The sequence below is a fragment of the Solanum verrucosum genome, unplaced genomic scaffold (assembly GCF_900185275.1).
Source record: "Solanum verrucosum unplaced genomic scaffold, falcon-dt-bn FXZP01000283.1, whole genome shotgun sequence".
NCBI lineage: Eukaryota > Viridiplantae > Streptophyta > Magnoliopsida > Solanales > Solanaceae > Solanum > Solanum verrucosum.
In genome coordinates this window covers 588,648-616,251 of record NW_026020415.1, presented here as the reverse complement: position 1 = coordinate 616,251, position 27,604 = coordinate 588,648, and the positions used below count along the sequence as shown (strand labels likewise).

The 27,604-nt window shown below is 33.6% G+C and overlaps 4 protein-coding genes and 1 non-coding gene across 6 annotated transcripts in view; 1 reads left to right on the top strand and 4 right to left on the bottom strand.

Annotated features, from left to right (window-relative positions):
• Positions 1–27,604, bottom strand: part of LOC125840824 (ergosterol biosynthetic protein 28) — a 233,934-nt gene that overhangs the window by 752 nt on the left and 205,578 nt on the right. For both annotated transcript variants that reach the window (XM_049519799.1, XM_049519798.1), the window contains exons 2-3: positions 2,530–2,647; positions 369–575 (exon numbers count right to left, since the gene is read on the bottom strand). In XM_049519799.1, coding sequence (XP_049375756.1) covers positions 369–575; positions 2,530–2,644 — 322 coding nt within the window. In that variant the 5' untranslated portion in view covers positions 2,645–2,647. The remainder of the gene's footprint in view (positions 1–368; positions 576–2,529; positions 2,648–27,604) is intronic.
• Positions 5,951–8,115, bottom strand: LOC125840816 (uncharacterized). The gene is made up of 2 exons (XM_049519789.1): positions 7,238–8,115; positions 5,951–6,874 (listed from the first exon to the last, which is right to left on the bottom strand). The coding sequence occupies exons 1-2, from the start codon at positions 7,867–7,869 to the stop codon at positions 6,154–6,156; spliced, it is 1,353 nt and encodes a 450-aa protein (XP_049375746.1). The 5' UTR covers positions 7,870–8,115; the 3' UTR covers positions 5,951–6,153.
• LOC125840825 (50S ribosomal protein 6, chloroplastic) lies at positions 12,317–12,751 on the top strand. Its single transcript, XM_049519800.1, has one exon. The coding sequence runs from the start codon at positions 12,341–12,343 to the stop codon at positions 12,674–12,676; it is 336 nt and encodes a 111-aa protein (XP_049375757.1). The 5' UTR covers positions 12,317–12,340; the 3' UTR covers positions 12,677–12,751.
• On the bottom strand, positions 13,477–19,760 carry LOC125840822 (inositol-tetrakisphosphate 1-kinase 3-like). Its single transcript, XM_049519796.1, has 10 exons — positions 19,266–19,760; positions 17,986–18,067; positions 17,602–17,634; positions 16,822–16,942; positions 16,508–16,600; positions 16,169–16,276; positions 15,888–16,064; positions 14,329–14,384; positions 14,095–14,179; positions 13,477–13,982 (listed from the first exon to the last, which is right to left on the bottom strand). Exons 1-10 carry the CDS (start codon positions 19,430–19,432, stop codon positions 13,909–13,911), a joined length of 996 nt encoding a protein of 331 aa, XP_049375753.1. The 5' UTR covers positions 19,433–19,760; the 3' UTR covers positions 13,477–13,908.
• Positions 25,848–25,920, bottom strand: TRNAE-CUC (transfer RNA glutamic acid (anticodon CUC)). The gene has a single exon. It is a non-coding gene; the product is annotated as a tRNA-Glu (tRNA).

Genomic DNA, 27,604 nt, shown 5'->3' with positions numbered 1-27,604 from the left:
AGTTCAAAGGGAAGAAATACGGGGAAGTTTGATAAAGATTTTTCAGAAAAGTTAGGAGCACAAGCAGGGTCTTCAAATGATTAATTTGCACATTCAGTGACATGCTACAACTAAATGAAGCCAGTCCATATTAGAAGACGCTTAACAGAAACTTTACAGCACATGATACTAGGTGAATAAAGGTCGAGTTACAGATTATATCATTTGAAAGCAGTTCTTGCCTTTTGAAAGCACTAGATGCCTAAATCCATCTTTACTTCCACTGTTTTAAAAGCAGACCAAACCCAGGGATGGAGGGGAAACACCGAAAACAATTGCAAGATCTAGTAGCGCTAATTATAATTAAAAAACTCGAGAAGGAACAATACCTGCAAATATACCGACGGTAACCAGATTTTTTATTGCCATTGTCTGATAGATCAAGAACTCTGTCAAGAAATGACCGAAGGCATAGACAAATGATAAAATGGTTGCCAAATACAAAGGTCTGTCATGAAGGTTAAATGCACAAAGATAGCAAAGAGTGCAGGTTAGCAGAGTCCACACTCCAAATGTCCTCCCATGAACTTCTGTCACTGCAACATGATAAATAAAAAAAGAAGAAGTTCCATTATAAAGATAGTATAAGATTGTGTCAAGTAACGTGTGGTAATTTCAATGCAATTGCAAGTAAAACCAGTGATACCAAGCAATACAAAGTATCATCACTTGTCAAACTTAAGATGCATGACAGATATGTGCTTACAAAGTTGCTGTTCTTGAAAGTTATTCAAGAAGTTGAGTACCAAATGTGTAATCAAATATGTTACTGACTGCACTACCAGTAACTTAAGGTTCTATTTTCACGACAAAAGCTATACCTTAGAAAGTTGCAACCACCAAATTCGCACATTGTTGTCCACATTTTGAGCCACTTGACCCAAGTCAGACGAGAAATATATATGTCACTCTTACTGGATGATAAAGCATACTATTATAGGTGCATTGGGGTCAAACAAGCAGTATTGCAGCAATCAAACAAGACGAACAAACTCTCAGATTCTATCAACTCCATTCTCCAGCTAGATTGAAGAATAACACAACATAACCCAAATGAGATGACATACTATGTATCTTTCACAAACTTAAATAGAACTTTTTTACGAAGTCTTTGTGATGCAATTGTAGGAGAAAGGCTTCTCTTAGAAAGGATAGAACTATGTGGAGAGTTTGGAGGTGATATGCCCATTTGTGAATTACCAAATTCTGGCCGAGGGGAGCAATTTTACCTTTTTATAAACAAACAGAATAAGAAGGTAAGAATGAAGTGAGGCATGACAGAAGTGCTACAAAATACTGCATGTAAAGATATGGCACCTGGGCCTAACTCAACCCCAAAAGCTAGCTCCTGAGGGGAGGTTTGTCCAAGTCCATATACGGAGACCAAACGTCCCATCCCTCTACCGATGTGGGACATCTTAACACTGCAAGAGAATAATATATTTTCTTCTAAAATTAAGAGCTAAGGCCAAGCTACAGAAGTTTATGACAATCACTTCTCTTAACTAATTGTGCTTATACATATCCGAATAAGGTTTTAAGAAATGATTCTTATTCAGTTCCTTATTTAAAAAAATGATTCTTTTCCAGTTATATGCAATGTTTGTGGTCAAATAGAAAAAAATAGCTTCTTTTTGGGAAAACTCTATCATCCTATTGCCTATAAAATCATGTCAAGGAAATGAAGTCAAAAGACAAGTCTTGAGCCCAAATGAATGTGTTGATCCGTTTACTCATTCTTATCGCCATTTCAACCCTATGGGGTAGCAAATCAATTCAACAGTACATAGTCCCTTATTCATTTTCCTAATCAAAATGAAAAGCATCTAGTCTAGGGACAAATCCAAAGTTTCAACTCATGTATCCAAACTGCCTCTGCTCGAATTATATATATGTAACTAATAGATTTTTTTTCCTCCTAAATAGTGTGCGTGTGCGAGAGGGAGTGAAGGTGATGTCCACTCCAGTTTGCATGCACATTGTCTAATCCATCGGGCAAGACTATTACATCCCATAAACACAGGTGTAAGGTACATCGTAAACCCCAATAAGACTATAGTAAATGAGCTCATAATGACTACTGTAGCTGATTCAAATTATATCTATACTAAACTCGAATCTACAACCACAAAGTAATAATAAGATTGCACTGGTAACTAACCCCAATACTACAACAACATATCCCATGAAAATCCACAAAGTGGAGTAGTGTACCCAAACCTTAGAGCGACTGTTTCCGAAAGACCCTCGGCCCAATACACTAACTTAAATTCCTGATCTGTCAATATATGATCCTCGATATTAACAAGATATAGCTAACAATGGCATAAAATCACCAAAAAAGCACTTTATTATGAGACAAATCACACAAAATAAGGCGAAAGCAAAGGGATATGATTCCTAATACAGATTCAAGTCAGATCACGAGAATGTAAAAAAGCCGAAATGAGCACTAAGCGTAATATAAGCAAAAAAGGTTTGTACACTTACTGGTAGTTTTGGAGAAAACAGCGAGACGAAGAGCCCAAATGTCGACGAAGCCAAACCATACCGATGCAAGCCGAAGTGTACCCACTAGCATTAACCACCATCCTAACAGCTCCATCTCGTTATCTCTGTCACTACACACACGCACTTTCTTCTCTCCTCCGCCCCGGTTCCTATTTTGATCTACCAAACAGTACGGGTCCGATCCGGTTTCTTAAGCCCAAAGACCCAAAATGAAACTCCTTTAGGCCCACATATTTTGGCTCACCATCTTCATGGTAGGCTAGTGAATATTATATTTTAAAAACGTGTTACTTTTAGAATGCTATTCAATACATACTAATGGATATTTTTTAAAGAGTTCAAGTAATAGAGGGTTACAATTGAGTTCGATAGTTTTAAATATTTAAAAATTCTCTATTATATTCATATGGTTGGTATTAAATTTGATTTTCAGTTGTTTGATATGGTAAGTTAGTAATCATGAGTTGTTCGACTTTAACTTATACACATGTAATGAAAAATTATGATTTTGACGATGGTGGAAACTCTTTTATACTTTAGTGTATAAAATTTGTCTATATTATGAGTTTATGATTATGTGTAATCAAGTATTTAGTTTATATTGAGTAGTAAAGGCAATAATCTTTTAATACAAAGGATTTTAGGCCTTTTATTAGTTTATATTTAGACTAATTACATTATTATTTATATAACAATATAACAATATAAAAAATATATAAAAAAATAAATAAATAAATAAAAAAAAATATATATATATATATATATATTTGTATACATAATTAGGTATTTTGTTACGATATTTAGTATTTTTTTTTTAAAAAAAAATAGCGACTATCGTCACAAATACCTTCTTTTTTAAAATACATATCAAACATCGTAATATTGAAATCTATCGAAATGTGGAAATATTTTGGATTAGGCACAATAATTCGATACTTATCAAAGTTTTAGCATCTGTATAACTAAGTTTGAGATTTACAAGTTCATTTAGAAACTTAAGCATTATATTAATGCAGACAATTGAAAAGAAATGAAGCTTAAAATTGGAGTCTACCACACATCTCTAATTTCTACATGAATAAATTAGGCACCAAAGAAAACTGAAAACTTTTAGATGACTAATAATAATTAATACGTGTGATATAATTGTAATTAGTATTAAGCAAATCATGAAGCATAGCTTGGTACTACTAGCTAAAAATCAAGATAGAGGTGTTCAGATGAAGAGGTTCCCTTGAATAATCTCTCACTACTTGATATAGATAATAAGTGTTGAAAACAAGTTTAACTATAATGTTGACAATAATAAAAGTTTGGATAAACATTCTAGTAACAACCTTAAAGTATCATGTTACAAAAATTAAACGAGGAACAACAAATGAAGAGAAAATAGGTAAAATGAACTTGTTAAAAGAATGTGCCACCAAAGTTTTTAGAATAAGTTGTCGAGGACAATTGTAATGGTGAAATCATGTTTATATTAATGTGATGTATTTGGATATGTTTCTTTTGACTTTTTATTTGTAGGGACTAGGGAGTAATAAATATGGATAGTCTTTGCATGACCTGACTATTAAAGCGTATTAAACATAGTTATAATCATATAATGGTGATGTGTATATTCATGTGATATGTTCATATGTCTCTTCTTTGGCTATTTATCAATTTTGAATATTGATCGTCATTACATTATTAATATGTAACGTATTAACTTGAGGTCGTTGTCGTAATGAATTAAATTGTCGATGAAGTTGTGGATACCATTTTCTTTACCAATTGTAGCATGAATTCCAAATCCAAGAAAAGGAAATGATAAAGAAAAAGTACAAATGTAAATTAAGGATTGTGATTTGTCCTTAGAAATATATGAAAGGAACTTTCACGTTACTCTGTCTCTAATTGTCTGTTGTTAAGAGTCACAATACATACATTTAATGTTATAGTAGGAGGAAATTGTACTAGTGGAACGGAACGTAGCAATATATGTTGAAGGTTGGTCAATTGAACGCCCTTTTGTAAAACCTTGAAAGTTATCCTTGAATATCTTTGTCGAAATTTCTTACACACATTTATTACCATAATTAAATGATAGATGTATATGTATAGTAAAAAATTTATTGATTTGATATAAATATCTGATTTACCGAAATAGAGAGGAACGTGAGTTCTGTGGCGTGATGGCGGTATATGGAAGAAAGAGTGCTTAGTTAAGAAGCAACAGAGACAACGACATCGGATTCTTGTTAGGAATGACTCATTCTGAACTTATTACAACACCAAACACACTCAGCATAATAAATGTTACTAGTATAACATCTCTGCCAGTACAATATTGACCAGTTTTAATCTAAAGACCAGATCCCCACTTCATTTACGTTTCTACATTGAAAATAGTGAACAAGAATAGAATTGAAGGAACTTTGTTTAAAGGAAAAATTCTTACTTTTGTGAACAGGTGTAGTAGTAATTATCTATTGATAGTTGAACATTATTTTGGAAGTCTGATTTATTTTTTCTTCAGATAGAGCCTTTTTCAAATTTAGATACATACCCTTGAAGAAAATTGTGTAAACTATTTGAAGTGTAATCATTTTTATGCAATGCATGTTATTTAACATTATTCTTATATAATCTTTCAAACGAACTGCTTGTAATAGTGTTGGGCATGAGTGGCTAGGCAATTTGGTAGTAAATGGGCCGACCTAGTCTTGCTTCGACGTTCAATTTGATACATTGACTGATAAGCCCAGGCTGTTTGTTTCAATTTCCAATTCCCCCACTAACACTACAACATTGGTCCCCCACCACCTCACTCACCCACACAAACCACAAAACAGTTGGCCTTTCTGCTACTGTTGCACCAGATATATACATATTACCAACACCACTCTATAGCTAAATAGGTCCCCCACCCTCAAGGTCATTTTTGAAAAACTAACTCAAATACAATATTTCCACCTTAGCTTCTTAAAATCTATGTTCAAATATATCACATACTTTATTTTCCTTCCAAGTCAGTAGCATAGCTGGCAAATCCCTACCATTGTACCAAACCACAAATTTTCCCATATTATAACAACATTACAGCTATCTCCCATATTAAGCACATTAATAATCGTTTCAAACTACTGGCTAATTACATATTTTACGTGCCTAACTCGCAGTTTTCAATGCTTGCGTGCACGCACGCTACCCCTCATATCCGCTACACATCATAATCAAATACTAATCCTTAATCATCTCATTTAGGTAAATACAAGATTTCAACAGTATATCCATCAGTTTGCAAGTAAAAACTACTAGTTGCAGTATTGGGACATACCAACAACCAACAAGTATGCTAAACTCGAAAGCAATATTTGACATTGACAACCTTGCAATAGTGCAGAGAGTTTACAAAGAGCAACACCCCAATTTAAGGCAAAAAAAGTGCTCTGTCAGTCAAATCCCCCACAATCTCTGTACATATTGAAGAAAACAGCCTAATAATGTTCGTTAGTAATACTAACAATCAACTAGTGACCGACGATATCTAAAACTCATCGCCACCATTTACCACTCACAAGTAAAAAAAAGGAATGAGAAAAAATAGTTGAAAGAATTTCAGGAAAGTAAATCCTGAGAAGGACACAATTCTTTCCTAAGCTTTTGAGAGAAAAGCCTGCAAGCATCAATGCTGAGATCAATGGCAGCTGACAAAGCCACGAATGCCGCTGCGTCTTCCGTGCAGTTCACGTGTTGTACGCTAACTTCCACTGTAGGTTTACTGCACTTACTTCCACCTTCACCTTCCACGTTAGCCGACATCACAAAACCTCGATACATACAATAAGGCCATAATCCATACCCAAAGTCACCGCTTCCTCTAGGGCTACACGCCGGTGACGTCGAGTTCACAGGTGTCGACTTCCCATTAGTTGACACGCTCGTTCCAAGGTCTATCACGAATTTTCCACCTTTGCTACAGCTTAATGTCGACTCGGCTAGCACTATTCCAGTTGCGGCTGAGTCTGGGATTAGCTCAAACCGGTAGCCAAGCCCGTCTGCTGAACCACGTTCGCGCCACGCCTCCAGTTTACCCCATGGTTTCCATGTTCCGTCACCTGGCCGGAGAATTAGCCATGAGCCGGGGTTGGACCGGCTTACCCTGTCTGAACCGGGCGAGGCTACGAAAGGTGTAACCATTGACGCAGCGGCGACTGGTGAACCGGAGAGATCGTGGACTGTAATTGACCATCCCTTTCGCTCCTTCCCTGGTCGCTCCCTTTCGCTTCCGAACGAACTTAACCATCCTCGTGAACTACTATGCTCCAATGGCAAAGACCTGCAAAATGCAGTTCCGATTTCGTTAAAAGAAATTGAAAAACTCGTGAGTAAAAAGTGTTCCGAGGCGTAATGGAAAAGGGAGAAAAAGTGGAGTATCTTGCTTTAAACGAAGTAGGTATCTGTTGAAGATTTTTTCCAACTACATGAAGAAATGACTTCTAATTACTGACATTGGAAGCTACTTTTTAAGCTTTAATTAGGAATCGTAAAATTAACTATCCCGTGCAATTTGAACATCTTTTGCAATTGAATACTGGAAAATTCGAATCGTTTATGCGGCAAATGTAGTGTGAGCTCTAATTGTGCAAGTCAAGCCTGTCGGTATCAGAACTAAAGTTGAAAAAGAAGTATCGGAACCAACCTGGACCTCTGATTACGGTCGCCGGGGGTACGGAAACTGAATTTGCATGTGAAAACAGGTTGACGAATATTTCCTTGAATTTGAAATACTTGAGGACTGCATTCCGGTTCTCCGTCGAACTGAAACACGAATCTCGGGTCGGGTTCCGCCTTAACACTCAGATGAAACTGAGCACTAGAATTCTTCGCTTCCTTTCCTATCACAATCCAGCCATTGTAAAATAATACTGACCTAGATTCCGTTCCCGCCAGATCCAACGGTACATCAACCTTCCCTAGCAACCTCCCAGAGTTCACACCACATGTCGACCCTCGCCTGCCGGTGTAAATTGAGATTTGAAGGTACAACTTCCCGCCGCCGAACAGAGACTTTGCAACCAGCTTTTCGAGATCAGACTTGTTCAGATGAAAACTCGCCGCATGACTTTGTATCTGACTGTCCGGAAACTGACTCTCCGGTAAAATGCACGGTACAACCGCCGTCTGGAGAGGAAAATTCTTCAACTTGATTTTACAAAAACACGGCGACGACGACGACGACGGATGCACGACGGAACGAGCCGGCTTCGAAGCAACCGGAATTTTTAACGCTAAATTACAGACACTGAGCCTCACGAAAGGACACGGATCCATTCTGGTTTGTGCCCACACTCAGTTTCGCCAAGTTCTGTAAAGTTAAAGGCAAAATTGAAGAACTAATAAGCGAAGCGTAGGATAAAGAAAAACACTAGTGTGCGCCGTTGTTGAGAAGAAGTTTAAATAGAATCCATAGGGATTTGTGTACAGAATTGGCTCCACTCGAAAATACTGTGTTCATCTGTAGGAAGAAGACGACTCTAATAAGCTCCTTTTTCGGTAATGTAAAATCATAAAATAAAAAAGAAACTTTGTTAAATGGAATATAAAATTATTTAATTATTTGTTTACAAATATTCATTGTACGGAAAGGAGTGGTTTATTTTAGCTGCTAAATAGAAACTCTGTTCGTGTGGTTGGATTACAGCTGTGTACAACCTGGAATGGCTTTTATGCCAGTAGAAGTTTTCCAATTACCAAGTTACACTTATGCCTACTCCTAAAATGACTTTTATACCCTTGGGTTGTTGTCTATCGGGTCCCACATGATGATCTCCTAACAAATTGAGACTGAGGAAAAAATGCAATACATGAATCTCTTTTTTATCTTATTATAACAGCAACTTTAACGGGTCGTTGCCTACACCGGAGCGATAAGTAATTCTTTATTTTTAATTATAGATTTTTGAGTTTAAATTTATATACATTATATTATGTAAATAATAATAATGCAAAAAATAATAAGTGGATAACTCAAATTTCATCTAGTTACTAAACGATTTCTTATTATTGTTATTGTTTTTTTGAGTAGATAGTCTATCGAAAATAATTTCTTTATTTTTTCGAGATAAGAGTAATGTCTTTTTTTGGCAAAATCGTCTTATGAATTTCTAATGTATAGCTTTTTCAGTCTTTCACTTATAGAGTTACACTAAATATATTGTTGTTTATATAAATATCATATCTTAGAATTATACCGAATTTGTTATTATTGTTATGAGTTATGAGTATCTTTGAAACGTGGATGTCGTCTTTTTGATTAAAATAACGTCGGCATGAAGCAATATTATAGTTGTATGTATAGTTATCATTATAAAACTTTTCTAGAAATGACTTAAATTTTTAAAAAAAATTAAGCTTGGCGGATTTGATTAATTTAAGGAGAAAGTCAGCAAGAAGGATTAGTGGTATCCAATTAAGTATGTTAGTAGCTAATCATGTTTGAGGGGTCAAATAGAAGAGGAAATAATTGTTTATGAAATCGTCAAGAAAATATTGTAATTGATCACCAGCTTAGCTAGCTGCTGCTGTCAATAAATATTTAATGATGTTAATATAAAAGGTTTGTGATTTTTTTATGTTACTCTATAGTTATTAATTGCTATTTTTGTCGTTTGTTGTGTTATTGTTAATACTTGACTACGTATTGTTTAATCAAGAAAAAATATAATCGTAGGCTGTAATCTTGCCATAGTTAAATCAATCTAACTTCCTAATTCACCGATTTCAATTATTTTCAAACATCTGATTCTGAATTTGAAAAATGACACGAGAAAATAAGGGGAAACAGTAAATTTTGTCTCTTAAATATGGAAATAGAATAAGTTTGCTCTTCGTTTGAATTTAGTTTTATAGTCTTTTTGATCAAATTTTTGAAAGGTCGTAGTTTGACTAAGTTTTTAAAAGAAAATAAGTGATTGTTGGAGATATTTTTAAAAAACACTTTAGAGAAAATACACGAAGCACTTTTAAAAAGTTTAATCAAATAATAATTATTACTTAAAAAAATATTTTTAAAATTTATTAGTCAAACATAAATTAATTCTCATCAAAAATATATTTTTTAACTTTTCAAAATAAATTAAATTTAGAAGTTAGTCAAACATGTTATTATATGCCTTTATTGTTAGTGAACTGGTTAAAATTTGCCAAAGTTGAGTAAATCTTGAGATACTCACATTAATAACTAATAAGAACATCAAATTTAATTCGAAGACAAAGTTAACTTAAGTGTAGCCTAGTATTCGTTGAATTGAGTTAAAATTTATGAGATCATAGATTCAAATTTCAATCTAATCTACCCTTGCCTTGACAAACAGAATTAGTTGATACCTGTTGCTGAATCGGACACCACAATTATAAAAATAAGAAATTAATGCAACTTTATTTTTTTTCCAATAAAACAAAGCACTAATTGCCAAAATGCAGCCAGATGTACTGGGCTATAGGATGTTTTGGGCTGATTAGTGTTAAGCAAGAAGTTGGTCAACCCATTAATCTTGATGATCCATATAAGTGGGGGAACAATAAAGGTCACGGACTACAAATGGGATAGACTGGCATATAATAACTCACAAGGCTAACAGTAGATGCAATGAGATGTATATGTTTGTTCTTTTATGTGTAAGAATCACACTCAGGTGTGTTTTGTATGACCTACTTGTTCTGAACTATCTTTTTCATCAATTTTTTGGTGGTCGTGTTTGATAGTCTTGTAATATATAATTGGTTGAGCATCTTTACCATCAACCGATAGGTTGAGTGAGCGGTTAGTGATTGAGTCACGTTTGATGGATAAAAAACACTATTGATCCTTCTGGAGTGGGGGTAAGTGATTTATATATATTAGTAAGGAGAGTAGAGATACATGTGAACCCAAGCTCTGCCTAAATTAACAACTAACAGCAAAAAGTGTTATTGTGGTAATGAAAATCTAAAAGTGAAATTTTACTTCAATATCGCCGACAAAGGCAGGAAAATTAAACTATTTGACACCAATTGAAGGAACAATTTAACCTTTTCGAAGTAAAGTTATTTCCCTCAAACATGTCACCTACTAATAATAGTCAACATTTACTTCTTATAGTTATGTCCAACATACAACTACTATACTGCATTATATTATACAACAACTTTTATATTAATTCATATAATATCAGAGAAAGATTAAAATAGGTATGGTAATTATGACTAGTTGAAAACATTACCAAACATGCACACCCAAGTTGAGGAATTGTGTCCCAGGATCTTTATAAGATTATTACCCATTTGAATTCGATTAGGCTGTGTACTTTTGACTATTCTCGTTTTTCTAGACCCTTTTCTGAATTATATTCACCTAATTTATGTTCTCAATATGATTTCATAAACTATTCTTCAGTCACAATGACCTTTGGGTCTTCGACGGGGAATTCCTAGTAAGTGCGAGTTATCAACTCACGTTATATATATCGTTCATCTTCTGTCGATTGAATGATCCGGTGAAATATTCAGATCGATACGGATACCGAAGGAATTAGGCTATAGTTTTCAGACTTAATGCTATAAATCTTTTATTTTTAAAAATATATTATTTAAGTCAAATTCACCTCAAGGTGCAGACTGTAAAAGATGTTGGAGGGTTTGAAGTCTAAACCACAAGACTACAAATCAATACATATTTTAAATAATTAGACCGTGAATTTATCTAAATAATTTAAAGATCTTTTGTTACAAAAATATACACACACATATAAGCTTGAACCAACGACTCACCTAGTGAAAATTCACAAATAGTCAAGTCCACATATTTTTCTTAAGAAATTTAGAATAGGGGTTATTTCTTAAAGTTGGGCCAAAATATGATCATTAGGAGCTATTTCTTATAGGGAAAATTGTATGAAATAGCAAATTATCAATTTAAATTAAATGTTATAGCCATAGTTTATTTTAATTGTAATTCGCAACAAACATTTCCTATTTTTGTCATCTGATTCGGTATATAATTAGCCATTTTCGATATACAATTAGCCATTTTATAAAATGCGTTTGTGTTTGTATAAAACGAGAGAAAAGTGTATATACAAATATAAATACTTATATTTTCGTCCTATACACTTAGAATTATATAAATACCAAGACTTATTATACAAATTACAATGTATAAATGAATTTATACAAAACTGAACAATTTGTATAAAATTTTATGTTTGTAGCGAATTATACAAATCAAAAGTTCCATAGCAAACATAAAATTTGCTATGGAGTGCAATTATGCAAACTATAGTTATAACATACAAATATAATTTTTATGTTTGCCATATGTGAAAATTGTTCTTTCTTATAAAATTACACGTTTCTTTTTCCTTACAAATGAGTTAATTTTTAATTTTTGTCTTTCAATGATTGAACTTATGCCTACTGGGGCATAAATTCTTTAGAAACTGAAGTAATATATGAACATAAATTGGAAAATATTATTATAAAAAAATATAAACTATGATAAAATTATTTGTTGCAAGGCACATAAATTAAAGACCAAAACTAGAGAAGCAAAAGTGTAAATGATCCGGATTTATTTGGGCCAGACCAATTGTTGTTCTACTACATCCAACACTCAAATAGCCCAAAAGGCAATTAGGCCCAAATCCTAAACGACGCCGTAACATTAGCAGAAACTGAAATCATCAGAAGATAACGAAGGCAATCCACTTCAAAGGTTCCATTAAACACAGCCAGAAGAAGGAAAAGCTTTGTAGAGAACAAAAAAATGTCAGCCTCGGCCATATTCGGGTTGCAGATGGCGGTGTTGCCGCGTTCATCAACTGTTTCAACCACCGGATTCACCGGCGGAGCCACCAGGTTGGCGGCGGCACCGACAAGTGTTGGGGGATTGGTAATTGAGTGCTCATCTAGGCCACAGAAGAAGGCCACAGCTCACCATAAGAAGACACGGCCACGGAAGACTCAAGCTTGGGATATTCGACGTGGACCAGCTGTTTATGCTCCGTTGCCTCCCTTACCATCGGAGTGGTCATTTGCCAGTGATGAATCGGGTCAACCCGCTGCCGCCGGAGCTTCAGAGTCCGACGCCAAATCTGAGTAATTTTTCTGTAATTTTATAATTTGTCATTCGGCTTTGTATAATGGTGTTTTCTGTTTGATACTTTGGGGAATTTTCGCCCCGTTCTAATTTGCAACTTGTTCAATTACAGTCTTGGCGCAATTTTGAATTGAATGATGCTCTATTAGAAATGTATTACGTTTAAGTTTTCAATCTGTTCAGTGATATAATAGTAGTAATGTTAAGTTGCGACTACATAACGTCTTCAAGAAAATGTCGTAGCTTGCGATAACACAAGATAAAGATACTAAAACAATATTATAATGCATATTCTTATGTATCAACCAAATCCCAAAGCATTTGAGTATAGCGTTGGAGATCGGGTTTAGGATACTGCATACTGGCTTTACTCATACCTTAGAAGCTAAAATTTGTTTTCAATAGATTCTTGATTCAAATAAAATAAAATAGGTAAAGCAAATATAATGGAGAATCAAATGTGATCGGACAAGGCTCCTAGCAATGGAGGAAGCTAAGCGGTCTCGTACTAAAAACAATGAAGAAGAAAACCGTAGCAATATCAAATACACTTCTTTAACCACTGTGTGCTGCGTATCCTATGTTTGTTCCAGCAATGAGTATGCATATAAGGCATATACTCAATTCAGTTACACTATGGTGTGACCATCTTGACTAGGTTCTAAATATGACAATCTTAAAATTCAACGTATGCAACTTTTCCCCTGTTAAAAACACTTTGTTGAATCGGAATCCTTTCAACATGGTTAACTATGTTGCAAAAACCACAGTGATTCAGAAACATTCCGATCAACAAAACACGAAAAACCAAGCTATCCAGTAGATTAGAAGCACCAACAATGTACATTTTATGTTCCTACTGTAAATGGCTTATTTACAAGGTGGAAGCAATTATTTGCCCTTCAAACACAGGCATGTTCACCCTCCAGCCAACATTTACCAAGGGCACAAGCTTTCTTGAATCCACTAAATCTATCAATTATTCAACGACAGGAAACGAAAGAGACCCCAAGCTCAGTAGATTGAAATTGTGTACCCAAGGGGCAAGCTTCCAAAATAGCAACCATTATCGAGAGAGCTCCTTCTGCACTTTCCACCAGTGTCTCCGATCAGCTTATAGAAATTGCCACAGAAATCTTTGCAAGATTCTATCATCCTCGTGCTAGGGGGGAGGATTCCTTCCCAGTAGTTCCATTTAAAGTAATAGTTAACGAGGAGCAGATTTTCGCAATTTCTCATTGTTTCTGCTTCACAAGGCTCAGGAGAAAATCAGTGAATATGTGCTCATACTCTGGCATTTTCCCATAACCTGCAGCATGGTATAAAAGTATTGCAATCACGACTTTCTTCAAAAAGTGGTGCACAACAATCAAACTACTTTATCCCAGAAGGTAAGTAATTCTACTAGAAGGATTTCTTACCAGGAAAGTAATTAATATCTATGACATAATATCGGTCTTTGGTTCCAAGCTCTCTAATTATATCCAAGTTGAAGAGACGGAGACCCTGCACAAACATTGCAATAATATTTTAGGAAATTACCTTATGAAGCAAGCAGAACCACAACTTGAACATGAGAATGCAGAAATTGTAAAGCAAGTACCAAACATCATTTACGGCATAATTTATGGAAAGAGAAACAGAAAGCAATATACCAGTCTACGTCGAAGTTCCTTAGCAAGCTTCTCAAGTAATGGCCGCGGAGGAAGCTCTGCAAAGGATAAGATGTTAAAGAAAATCATGACCAACCATCCAAGATTTACTTCAGGTCTCTACACGTAGATATACATAATTAAATGCACCAGTACACAATATGTCATCCCGAGTAGAATGGTATTCACCTAGGTAAGATGGATGTCACTGGTCTGATCCAGCAACATGAACTAAATACAGTATGTAACAAATCCCACACACCTAAGTGTTCCAAGGCAATACCATCTTGCCACATACGAAGAAGCTTTCAAGGATTTCCAAACACTTTGTATCTCTTTAGTTTCTAAATTTCAAACCTCAGATTGAGTGTCCTATCTGTGAACTACTTCAAATGGCATCATACACCAAAGAACCATCACGACTGGATGGCCCCCTTCCTAACCAATCATTTCTTGTAATCCTCTCATAAAACATCATCTAAGTATGATCCATTTAAAGCACTTCCGGAAACAAATGGAGGAAGGTTATTAACCAGAAAATGATCTTTCTGTTCCACATAATCAAAGACCTATTCTGCATTGCAAGGTTTTAGGAGTAAAATATTTGAAAGTATCATCTTATTTGAGTTTCTTAGTAAGCAAGTGTTTAAAATAATAGATGAAATGTTAAAATGTAAAGTATCACCTTGAAAATGTCATCACATCAAATTTGAAACATAGTTGCATAAGTTTGAATTATTGAAATGAAAAGAAACCACGATCGTTAGAATGAATATAATAGCAAAAATGTTCTTGTATTGGGGCAGAGACTGCAAAAATTGTAAAGCTTATTGTTGGCGGTAAAAGATCAACGTTAAAGGAACCCATTCCAGACTCCTGTGATCCCATGATTCAAAAGAATTAGAAGCTCATGGTCCTAGAGAAATCTCAACAAGACAAAAACAACTCTAAGACAAGTCATATAAGATAAACATCCTTGTTAGGAAAATCTCATATCCAGTAATGACAGCGACCCATTCTTCCTAGCTCTTGGTGATCTATAGTGCTAGCTTCTAAAGAGCTTTATAGAAACAATTTTTTTTAAAAAAATAAAAATAAAAATTTTGGACCAAAGGCCCGTTTATTTCTCATGAAATTATCAATACACATCCAGGCTAGTAATTACCCGTTTTAAACAAATGCCAGAGAGCCCAAAAAAGGAAATAAAAGGACAGCTTGGTTTGGGAAAGACCAATATTGCCATTTAAACCAAGTTGTCCTTTATTTCCTTTTTTGGGCTATCTGGCATTTGTTTAAAACGGTCTAATTACTTGCGTGGATATGTATTGATAATTTCATGAGAAATAAACAGACCTTTGGTCCAAAAATAATAAAGAATTTGTTTCTATGAAACAAATTCAATAAATGAAATAAAAAAATAAATATAAGAAGCACTTATTTTTCGTCTGCTTTATTCTTCTAGTGTATGCCAAAAATTTGTGCACTCACATATCTAAAGCAACCATGATGTATTTGATGTATCAAGAAAGAGAAAGTAGTCACTGAGGGAAAAGATGGCTCACCCCCGACAGAAGGGTCTAAATCTGCTTCATCTGCAGATGCAGCAGCACAAGAAACTCTTGGGAATCGAAAAACCCCAGGGTTTTTTGACAGCTCACGCTTGCTAATATCAGGTAAACTGAATCGTCTAACAACCTTAACTGCTTCCCCAACAATGTATACTTTAAACAGAATTCCTCCTACAACCACAAGAAAAATATACATAATCATCAACAAGACGACTTATAAACATCTGCACATGGAATGGAAGGCACAAGTTCATTATTTCAAATAATATACGTACCATGGTTGATAAATTCCTGTAGCACAAGTGGGGGTTCTAGCATCTGAAGAGAGAATTTGTCATAGGCTAGAGACAACTCATGGGACTTAGCAGCCAAAGGCTTTGCAACTGAGAAGATAAAAGAAGCCCAATTCAGGAATTTCATGAACATATTACTTTGTTTACATACTGCTCTAGTTTGAAAGAGATCAGTATCAAATTATTCAGATGCTTGTCCCCAGTAAGTTACACAGTTGCAATTTTGATGGCTACAAGCGAGGTACAGATCTTATTGAGTTTAAAAAGTGGCAACTGCCCAAGGATCAGTTGATTAAAGACGAATGAGGAGAAAAAACATACCAATAGGTAGTCTCAGATCAGCTTTACCTACTGCATCTGGAATAGATGAAGAATCTTTCTCAATAACCAGTTGCCTGGGAACACCAACTTTCCCTGTCAGGCAATCAAAAATAAGTTAATCCATTTTTTCACTGATAAAGTAAACCCTACTCCTCAATCCCCCTTACCCAGCAGCCCAGCATTTGGCCCTCTTCCCACTTCTTCAAACCAAGAACAAAAAGAAAATGTGGCAATCCCAGTTCACACAGCTTCCCAGGGCCAAAATACTGCAATCAATTGTTCTCAAATAACCATGAACAGACGGGAAATATTACCATAGGTGTCTGACAAATTCAGGTCCGCAACATCTTCAAGCATGTATTGGCGGTTGTATACCTGCTGTATGGCATCCGGAGGGTCAAGAACTGTGACATCTGGATGCGTTAGCCTATATTCCTACACAGAGAGCAAAGAAAAGAGCTAAGGAGAAAAATAATGGTTCTTCCTATACACTCAGTTGATTAAACTAAAAATAGGCCCTAGAGAAACAAACATCAGTAAAAAAGCAGAATAAAAATAAGGCGAACAGAGCACACTGAGTTCACCTTTTCCAACAACTAGTCTAGTATGATCCCAACTACTAATACGCCTCAATCCAAGCAACTTGGGGAGCATTAGAGCGGCACTTAAAAAGGAAATATACCAAAGATTAAAGGCATTGATTAGGTTAGTGCTCTCCTCTTAAGCTGATATGAGGATTGTGATGAGCCGCGGAAAAAATAAGATCCATATATGGAAACCAGGAATCCTATCTGCAATCAATCAGCTAATCTGCCCACGAAGCTCAAGGCTTTTAACACAATTACCAAGTCATGATTCATGACAGGGGAAAGAGCTAGCAGTCTGCAAGTTATGTCAGATAGAACAAGTTTAAGCAAAAAGACAGTTTGTCTCAGCAATCACTGCCAAAGCATGTCTAATCCACTCAAGTAATTATGTATATTGTAGCCTACACTTATTACAGATTTGTCTGAACGATGCATGTTAGCTGTAATCAACAGGACTCTGTAAAACACACACATACACACACAAAGAAAGCTTCCAAATGAACCAACCTCAAGAATACGCCGCCACTTGCTTCCTGACAACTGCAAGGAAGGAGCACAAAAATGTCAGGTAGAGATGGAGGGCACCATATTACAAAATGACATCTCCCGGGGACAAGCTATAAAGGATTAGGTATGCAAGCATATACACACAAGTAACATGTTTCAGAACAGATATTTGGTGATATGCCTTTAACAATATTACAAACAAACAACAAACAAAGTGTAATCCCACAAGTGGTGTCTCGAGAGGGTATAGTGTATGTTGACCTTACCCCTACCTTGGGAGGTAGACTGCTTACGAATTAAAGGATTACTATTAGATCACAAAGTATAAATTCCCCTAAGAGGGAGAAATACACAAAGGAATTAGAGAAGGTAGAAAATATGGACCTTATGGAGCACAATGTCAAAAGGACCTTGATCTGAAAGGGGTTTGCTCTGATCAATAGCAACAAATAATATTCCCTTACTCCTGCACAATAAATGAGCAAGGTTAGCCACTAAATTGCAATTGTTTTCTCAATCTATGTGACAAAACTTGAGTAAAAGAAGTTGCATGGAAAATTGAGTGACACAAAATCAAGGTAATGGCATGGCATGGATGGGGTCTTCATTCATCAATCTTAAGTGTATGTTCGGTTCTGGTTCTACAAGACATTCACAAGTGTAGTTCAATGGTCAACTTCCCATTTCAGACAGAAAGCACGAATGATAAAGCAACCACAATTCAAAGTACGTAAAATTACTTGCACTAGATAATGGTAATTGATGAGGCAGGACCAGGCAGGGGAAGCTTAAGTGGGGCAGCTACGGGAGACTCTAAGCTGAGGTAGATGGAGTTTAATCCCAAACAGTAAAACAACAACTACGCCTCAGTCCAAATAAGTGGGGATAAGCTATATGAATCCTCATTTAGTTATTTAAGGTCATATCATATCATCATAACAGTAAATAAATAAAAGTAAAAATTAGAATGTCTACCATGAGTCCATGACTAATTCCTAACCCACTACTTCCCAAATGTCAAATTAGCAACAGCATTGACTAAATTACAAACAGGTCATTTTAAGAAAGCGACTAGTAAATTAATTGATATTTTCAAGAATCTAAATTTTTTGTAGCAACGACGTATGACAGCACCAAAAAATATCTGTCAGAGGTTACTATTCCTCCAAAATATTCTCCAATTATGCTGGCCACAGGAAGTAAAAGAATATACTGCCAGAATTATAATTATTCCAAACTATCAACTGTGCAAATTAAAAGACCTCACAACTTCAAGGAAAAGCAACATAAAGTAGTAATGAATCTAAATAATAAAATTTTCAACTTTCAACCACAAAAAAAAGTCATTTCTCCCTGCCAAACAGTCATTTGGGAACAAGTGTTTTCTGGACAGGACAGAGTGTACAACAACAACAACAACAACAACAACACCATCAAATATGTAATATACAAAATCCAGATAAACTAATCCTAATGTACACTTCACAAGAAATCAACAGAAGAAACAAACATTCAGAAAAGAGAAAAAAGCAAGATAAACAGAAAACACCCCCAAAAAAATACATTCAAGCTCCAATAGAGTGTGTGATGATCTTGCTAAAACTTTTACACAAAACAACAAGACAAATTTACAATTAAAAAAGAAAAGAAAAGACAAAGATTACCTAGCTAGACCTTCAAGCTTAGGCTGCAAAAAGCTCTTAACTTTCTTAGAAGTAAGAGCATAACCCACCACAACAAATTTCTTAGACTCTGGTAACCCTCCACCAACCATTTCCCTCTCTTCTTCTTCCTCTTCTTTGTACCCCACTATCTCACCCCTCATCCTCATTCCCTTTTACAGATATTTTCACCCCACAAATCCCCCTCTCCTTCTTTCCACACCAACCAATTCAAGAAAACCAAGATTACCCAAAATATAAAATGAAAAAAAGTTCAAATCTTTAATCCCAAATAGTTAAAGTTAAGATTTGAACCCCCACAAACTCCAATAGAAAAAAAGATAAAATCTTCTATGATTTTCAGTAATTCTTGAATGGCTACAAAAGAAGGTGCAAGAAGGGAAAAGGAGAAAGAAGAAATGTATAGCGAGGGGGTTTATTTATAAGAGAGAAATTGGGTATCCACGCGTAAAGTTTAGAGAAGGGATAGCAAAATTTGTGGGTTGGTGTGTTATTAGCTGTAACAGTGAATACCAGAATGCTGAAACGTAACGCTTAGAACCTGCTTTTTATAGGGGATATCAAATACTAACTCGGTCTACTAAAATTTGAACCTATATCAAAAGAATAGGAGAAAGTTTATTTTTGAAAAATCCTAAACTTAAATACAATAAATTATAAATTTATTTTATTAATTATTGGGTCACATTCTTAAATGTTATATTCTTATAAATTTACTCAAAAATCATCTCATTATATAAACTAATGTGTAAAATTTGATATTAAATTGATGCTCTTATTGTAATAAAAGTGAATTGTCAATCAACCAATATGTTATTTATATTTCTGAATTGGTAAATTAGTTTCTTTTTCGAAGTGGAATGTGGTGTGAATTAATCGAGCATATGATTCATGTTGAATACGTAATTGTGATGGATATTAATTTATTTATTTTTTAAATTACTTTATTTAAGTTTTAGTATTTTACGATGGATATGGAATCCACATGGTCTTCACGTGTTGGGACTTATCTTGAATAGTTGGACATCATTTTCCATATATGTATTTTAATATATATAGTAGTATCTCATTTTAATTAATAAATTATTTGATCATAACACAAAATCAAGATTTGTTTACCATTAATTGCATACCAAGTTGGCAACGTGCATATCCTGCACTGAAGTTTCTTCATGTTTTTTCTTAATCTGGAAGATTCCAATTGCTTGACTAGATCATTTCAGTTTGGAATAAACTATCATATAAAAAATAAATTTTAATAATAACAATAATATATACTGTGTAACTTTCATATTTGAGGGATTTATAAATGATTTGTATATATTAGGGTTGCTTGTTAGATGAATTGGACGGATCATTATGTTTATGATTTAACTTATTGGATTTTGGCTTTTTAAATGCAATCAATAAGTTATCGATTGATTTGATATTGAATTAATAATTAATGGGCGGTTATAGATGGTGTATTGACTCTATATCATTTCATACTCCCTTCTTTCACTTTCACTCACCAATATATTGATCTTTAATCAAACAAATAATTTTTTCAAGCTCTACTTAAGCTAGTAATAATGTAATTGTAAATCCATAGTAAGAAATATATGAAAGTATAAATCTTTAGGGTTCATGCACATAAATATTTATTTAACAAATATACTTACGGTAAAAATGTAACAACGATAATTCTTAACGGGTTAATCGTTTACACAATACGGAAATTGAGTAATCTATCCATAAACCAATAAACTGTTCACTATAAAATTTCAATCTGTTCACCAACCATTTATCCAATAACACAATACTAATATATCAATAAGCTAATTTTACGATTGACTTATCGATTACTATACTGTCCAATAGTCAACAATAAATATTAATATGTGTCTGCGTCAATGCAGTTTCTACGTGTATGTACAACTAAATATATGATTCATGATAATTATAGTTAGTCACCATGACATTTGGTAATCGCTATCATATAGTAGTATATATTTGATTTACTGCTACTTGAGAATGATATTTTCGTACTGCATTTTTATTTTTCTTACTTTTATTCTAACAAGTACTTTTCAGTACTTCACTTCACGTAGTAAGGGAGATGATCATTTGCTAATCTTTAATTAATTAATAGTAACCCTGTACGAGTATTGATTAATTAAGAAACATGTTTTATTGTTGGGTTTGGTATTCCTATAATTAATTAAGCTGAAGATGACATATTTGTATTAATGAATCAAGTTGATAATTCTCATTAGCTACGTGGGGTCCCATTTCAATTAATTTAACGATTGTTCTATTTGTTCTTGATTGCCATGTACTAAACCCTTAAGCTAATTTAATTAGGTCTTTTTTGTTAATTATCATCCAAATTGTTTCTGTATTTTGGGATTATATATGTTCCACTAAACTTTGTAATTATAGGGGTTGTTTGGTTCAAATTAATAAGTTATCCCGTGATAATAATCAGGATAATGATCCCTCTTTCTATATGGATAAATTTCATTTGTCTTAACTAAACTTAGATAAAAATGGAAGTAGCGAAATTATTCCAAAAGAAAAAAAAAACTTGTACACCCATCTAGTTCTCCATCTGAATTTCCAAACAACATGATCTTGACATACTATCTGTCGATTAACAATTTCTCGATGATCTTTCGAGTTCACTAATGACTATTTATAAGGTCCTTACCTTATCAAATATTTAATTTTTAAAAGTAATCCAGTCCAATCCATTATGAACTAAACAAATGAAAGTATCTCAACATATTACAATTTTTAAAATTATGTAATTTCAACATTATGCTAATCTTTCATGACATGTTAAATTAATTTAATTTGTTGAGATAATGTCTCATAAAGGTTACCTCATCATTAGGCCTGCTTTTTGCTAACTTATCTGTTTAATTCATCCTTGTCACAATCTATGAAAACAAAGTAAATATATAAAAAGTAGGAGTAGAAGAATGGGTTATGGGCCTAAACCATCTATGTTTTTGTCTTGTTTTCAGAGGGATATTTATTAAATTGACACCTAATTAGATGTGTTTGCTCCACTAGTTATCAATTAGGTTTAAATTTAATCAAAGTTACTAATTAATTAAGTAAATGAGAGTATATATATGCCAAGATTAATATTGTATGCTCAAGTTGAATCCTGATCAGGTCCATATAAATATTTATTTGATCAATGTAATTAATATTTGTATAAAAACCAGATGCATGTATTTAAGCTAAGCTTCCTTCCCATTTCTTTACTATAGAGTTAATTAGAAGCATATATATATGACAGAAAAATTGGGTGTGATGACAATCTTTTAAACCATACATGGAACTCATGACCCAAATCAGAAGGACAAAATGATAGATATGTCAGTTATATTTGTACGAGATCTTAAAAATTTCAAGAAAATATTAGTTGATACATATAACGGACAGTACTTCCTTCATTTCAAATTAATTGAATCGTTGAGGTGTTTCACACTCTTTAAAAACGAAGATTAAGACATAAATTAGGTTTAACTTTCCATTTACCCTTATTAATTATTATCAAATTCATGATCAAAATAACTAAATATTAATTAATAACTAATTCCAATACTAACTAATGAAGGGTAAAATTGAAAGAACATTCTAAAAGTAGTCGTAAAAATTGAACAATTAAATTAATTTAAAAAATAAAAAATATCTCAACAATTCAATTAATTTAAAATGAAGGGAGTAATATTTTAAGACTTGAGTGGAGCTTTCCTATTACATATGCATCATCTTTGTTGCCTATATAAATTAACAATTTTCACTTCTTTGTAAGGGGTTGGATTTTGTCAATACCAAGAAACATTGGCGGAGTCAAAAATTGATAGGGGTTTGCAAATCCAAACATATTTTTATAAATAGTTCATATTTCATTTATGTACATTAAATAATTTTTCTACGAAGGATGTTCACAGATTACCCTTCGCCTAAGATAACCCCGTCCATGCCAAGGAATACATTAATATTCACACTTGGCATAAAAATCAACCATAAAGTTTTTTATTTATAAAAATATGAACATCAACATCAAGCCCCTGCATTTTGAAATGTTAAAAATGGAACACGTGGCATACAAAATTGAGTCAATTGTTTAGTAGATTTTAGTTGTTGTCATTGCTGCCAAATATGGAACGAGAAAACTTCACGAATTTTCTGGAATTTAAGTGCCGCCAACGATACTTTTTTGTCTTTTTTTTTCTTCAGAATTTTATTTCGAAAAATTATTTGAACAGATCAATTATTCAATTTAAGTATTAAACACTAAATAATTTTAAAACGCTAGCTAAAACTTAATTAATAATCTAAAAAACAACTATTTTGTCAATTACTTCTCACTAGTAATAGCAAAATTTGTCTTCTAGTTCGAGCAATATATATTCGGATAAAAAAGAGTTAGGAGCTTTGGTCTCCTTCATTAATGACTTTTCTTTTACTATATATGTATTTTCTTCTTAGATTTTGTATAAAGTTGTCTTTTAAGACTCTCTTTTTATGTCTTGGACTTTATTTGTTGATATATTAAAAATGTGTTGCTCTACTTTTTAGTATATATATATCCCCATATATTATATTAGTCGTATTCTTATTTGTTGTGTTAGCTAGGGTTTGTTTTTCGTTACTGTTTTGGTGAGTCTAGGATATATTTGGGAATTTTAGAATGGTATATTATTACGATATACTATTGATTGAATGGTAATATTTTGCTTCTAGGGTTTAGGATTTATTTCTTTTTCAAAGATTTGTTAGGATTTTGAGCATATTTGTATTAAACAAATGTTATGAATATTGGATCACATATATGTTATGCAATTCTATGTGTATATATGTGTGTGACTGTGTGTGTTAATTTGTTGATAATAACTATTGAGTTATAATGTGTCTATGAGCATGGTTAAAGCTAGAGTGAGACAAGCGAATTTAATTGACTCTTATTTAAAAAAAAATTATACTCCACAAAGGTGAAATTAGTTTTTTTATTATTATAATATGAATTATTTGATCTCCTTGACATATATAAGTAAAGATTCTAACAAAACAACAAAGGAAGTCTAAAAATCGTCTTTGAGTTCTCTTGTATGTATTTATGGCTTGACACATTAATAATTATTCATTATTGAGTGATATGTACGTTCCACATTACTTGAATAAAAAAGCTTCCAATCTTCAGTCATATTTTTTTATTGGCATATATATTGTGCATCTCTTGGAAATAAATATTTTATAATCAACAATAGGAATGAGTAATTCTAAATTTCTTTCGGTACAATGAGATAACATATTTTATTTATATTCTGAATTAATAAATAGTCGTTCTCTTTTTCTCTTTCACTTGTAAAATAATCTTTTCTAAATATCCTTAACACAATTTTAGAAATCACATTTCTGCATCTATATAAGTAAACTATATGTATCAAGATCAAACAGGATCCTTGAGTATCTAATAAAAAAAAGTCACTATATTCTGCAAAGGTGATATGTTATTTATAATTTAATCATCTATTTTCTTTGTATATGTTCGTGATTTTTTTTATCCTATTCACGTGCAAGAGTAGGATTTAACTAGTGTTTGACTATAAATTATAAAAAAATTTATCATCAATTAACTATTTGACTATAAAATTTTGACCAGATTTTGCTATAAATCATAAAATTTTTTATCATCAATTAACTATTTGACTATAAAATTTTGACCAGATTTTGCTATAAATTATAAAATAATTATCATCAATTAACTATTTGACTATAAAATTTGGACTAGATTTTCACAATCTGATCTTCAACTATTTTCAAGTTCTAGCCAGTTTTTAGAACTTCCATCTACAAAACATCATTTTTTTTTCCAAATAAAACACATGGCCAGATACAACTTCAAGAATTCAATTTTCAACCTCAAAATTTATAGTCAAAAGTGAGCTTAATTTATCGAAGTATTATACATGTAAACAATGACATGTTAGACTTATTGTTCCGAACCCTCGAGAAAAAGAATATACCAATTACATATATATACAAAAAAAAACGAAGGCTTCGGAGAGTAAACCAGAGGTCTTGGCAATCTATTTTTAAGTCTATGAAAGGGCACCTTGAAGCATCGGTTAGATTGTTCATGCTTGCAGAAGAATAAACAGCTTACATTACTCCACACGGAGGGTACAAACGCGAGATAATTCGTGCATCTAACTGCCTGCAAATCGAGTTAAAAAGAGCAGGATTCAGTACTGTTATAAAATTTCATTCGAAAATTATTTATACTCACGTTAAACTGTATTCATCTTTGCAGGCATCGGACTCATAAGATCATCTCTTCCTTGCTGTTTATCTGCCTGCAAATCGAGTTAAAAAGATCAGGATTCAGTACTGTTACAAAATTTCATTCGAAAATTATTTATACTCACATTAAACTGTATTCATCTTTGCAGGCATCGGACTCATAAGATCATCTCTTCCTTGCCGTTTATCTACAACAATATTACACTTCTTGTAGCAGAAAAATAAAACCGACCCAATGTTTAGTATGTCATGTTATGTTCATTCCGTTGCCGGGAATTGAACCCGGGTCTCTCGGGTGAGAACCGAGTATCCTAACCGACTAGACTACAACGGATTGTTGATGAATCTTGCATGTCTTAACATGACATACTAAACATTGACCCTCAAAGAATACATCTGCAATCTCAGATCAGTAGCAGTATAAACATAAGAGAGAAGCTTTATGGATGATAGTAAAAGCTGAAAATATCCTGTTCTCTTTTGCAATGGTAAACTTTGTTGTCAGATAATATATTTTTACGAAGATAGTTGAAAGAATGTTAACATACCATACATACCCGCCACAACTGCTCTCCAGATCAACATCAACAGGAAATATGTGATATACCTGCCAACATGTAGCACTTCTGAGATGGTCCAAACCATAGAATTAATCAAATACCTGCGCCGAACTCCTAGAGAGACTTGAGTGTAGGTTCAAAATCAACTACTGGTTTTAAAAATGACTTAGTCCCTACCAATTCTTTTTCAAAATAGGTTGTAAGGTTTTAAATTCTACATCTCCGCCATGAGACAGAAAACCGCAAAACTTTAGCTAACAGAATGAATACTTGAGGACTCACATGCTATCCTGAAATATGAAATGATTATTTCAGATTAGTTTCTCTATTGCAATTTGTGGACTATATTATGATGTTTATTGATTAACACAGATAGGCCTTCCTTTTTATTTCCCCTATCTCAATTTTCACATATCCTCTATATATCTCAATTAGTTTAGACAGGACTACCAGCTAAAAAATAGTGGTTCTGATCCTTCAGAGGCCACTACTGTAATAAGGAGCAACAAAAGCACCACCACATGGGGATCAACATGGCTATTGAAAACAAATTAATACACTGGTGCTACCTTTCAATCTTTCTCACTTGCTCCTACAAAAGCAAGGTCGAAGTGGTTGAGATGAAGGATATTTTGAAAAGTTAAAAGAATTAGTAATCCTTCTTAGGAATTGAATGGATTCAGTCTTCTACATACACAAAGAAGGTAATCAAGAAAGGAAGAAAATTGATTCTTCTTTCTTCAAAATTTAGGAGCTCTGACTTATGTGATCCAGAAACTATAGAAATTTATTTACGTAATAACAATACATTAACTACTATTCTGCAGTCCTCCCCACATAGTCATCTACCAATACAACTTCTAGCCAAGCAATCAGAACAAAGTCAAAAGGAAAGGCAGCTAGAAAGGGGGGTGTCAGAACCTGATAAAAAGAATGCACTCAAGACATATACCTGTGACAAATATGAAATGAACTTGAAGAATGAAGCAACAGCTGGTGACAGCCAACCATCTTGCATGCTGGGACAAAATAACCTGTCGGTTAGAACATACTTGGACCAATTACTTCAGTGGCACGGATGAATAGCCGGAGAAGAAAATAACAGATAAACTTGAAGAATAAAGCAACAGCTGGTGACAAATATAAGATGAACTTGAAGAATGAAGCAACAGCTGGTGACAGCCAACTATCTTGCATGCTAGGACAAGATAACCTGTCGGAAAGAACATACTTGGACCAATCACTTCAATTGTGTAGATGAATATCTGGTCAAGAAAACAACAGATAAACCTTGAAGAATAAAGCAAAAGAGGAAGCTTGGAGCCCACTGTTTTGCTCATGAAAGATGACCACATTTTTCTCATGTAGCAACCAGCCATAAGAAAGCTCCACTAAAGATATGGAAATACAACTGAACTGTAAGCACCTCACTTGCATTATACTCTTTGCTTGCTCATT

What these genes read in the sequence shown, in the direction of transcription:
- LOC125840816 (XM_049519789.1), bottom strand. Translation starts at nt 7,869, where the DNA reads ATGGATCCGTGTCCTTTCGTGAGGCTCAGTGTCTGTAATTTAGCGTTA. An exon ending in GACCGTAATCAGAGGTCCAG is followed by an intron (nt 6,875 to 7,237) that starts GTTGGTTCCGAT and finishes TGCATTTTGCAG; the next exon opens with GTCTTTGCCATTGGAGCATA.
- LOC125840825 (XM_049519800.1), top strand. Translation starts at nt 12,341, where the DNA reads ATGTCAGCCTCGGCCATATTCGGGTTGCAGATGGCGGTGTTGCCGCGT.
- LOC125840822 (XM_049519796.1), bottom strand. Translation starts at nt 19,432, where the DNA reads ATGAGGATGAGGGGTGAGATAGTGGGGTACAAAGAAGAGGAAGAAGAA. An exon ending in AAGCTTGAAGGTCTAGCTAG is followed by an intron (nt 18,068 to 19,265) that starts GTAATCTTTGTC and finishes TTTATTGTGCAG; the next exon opens with GAGTAAGGGAATATTATTTG. An exon ending in GAATTTGTCAGACACCTATG is followed by an intron (nt 16,601 to 16,821) that starts GTAATATTTCCC and finishes ATTGCCTGACAG; the next exon opens with GGAAAGTTGGTGTTCCCAGG.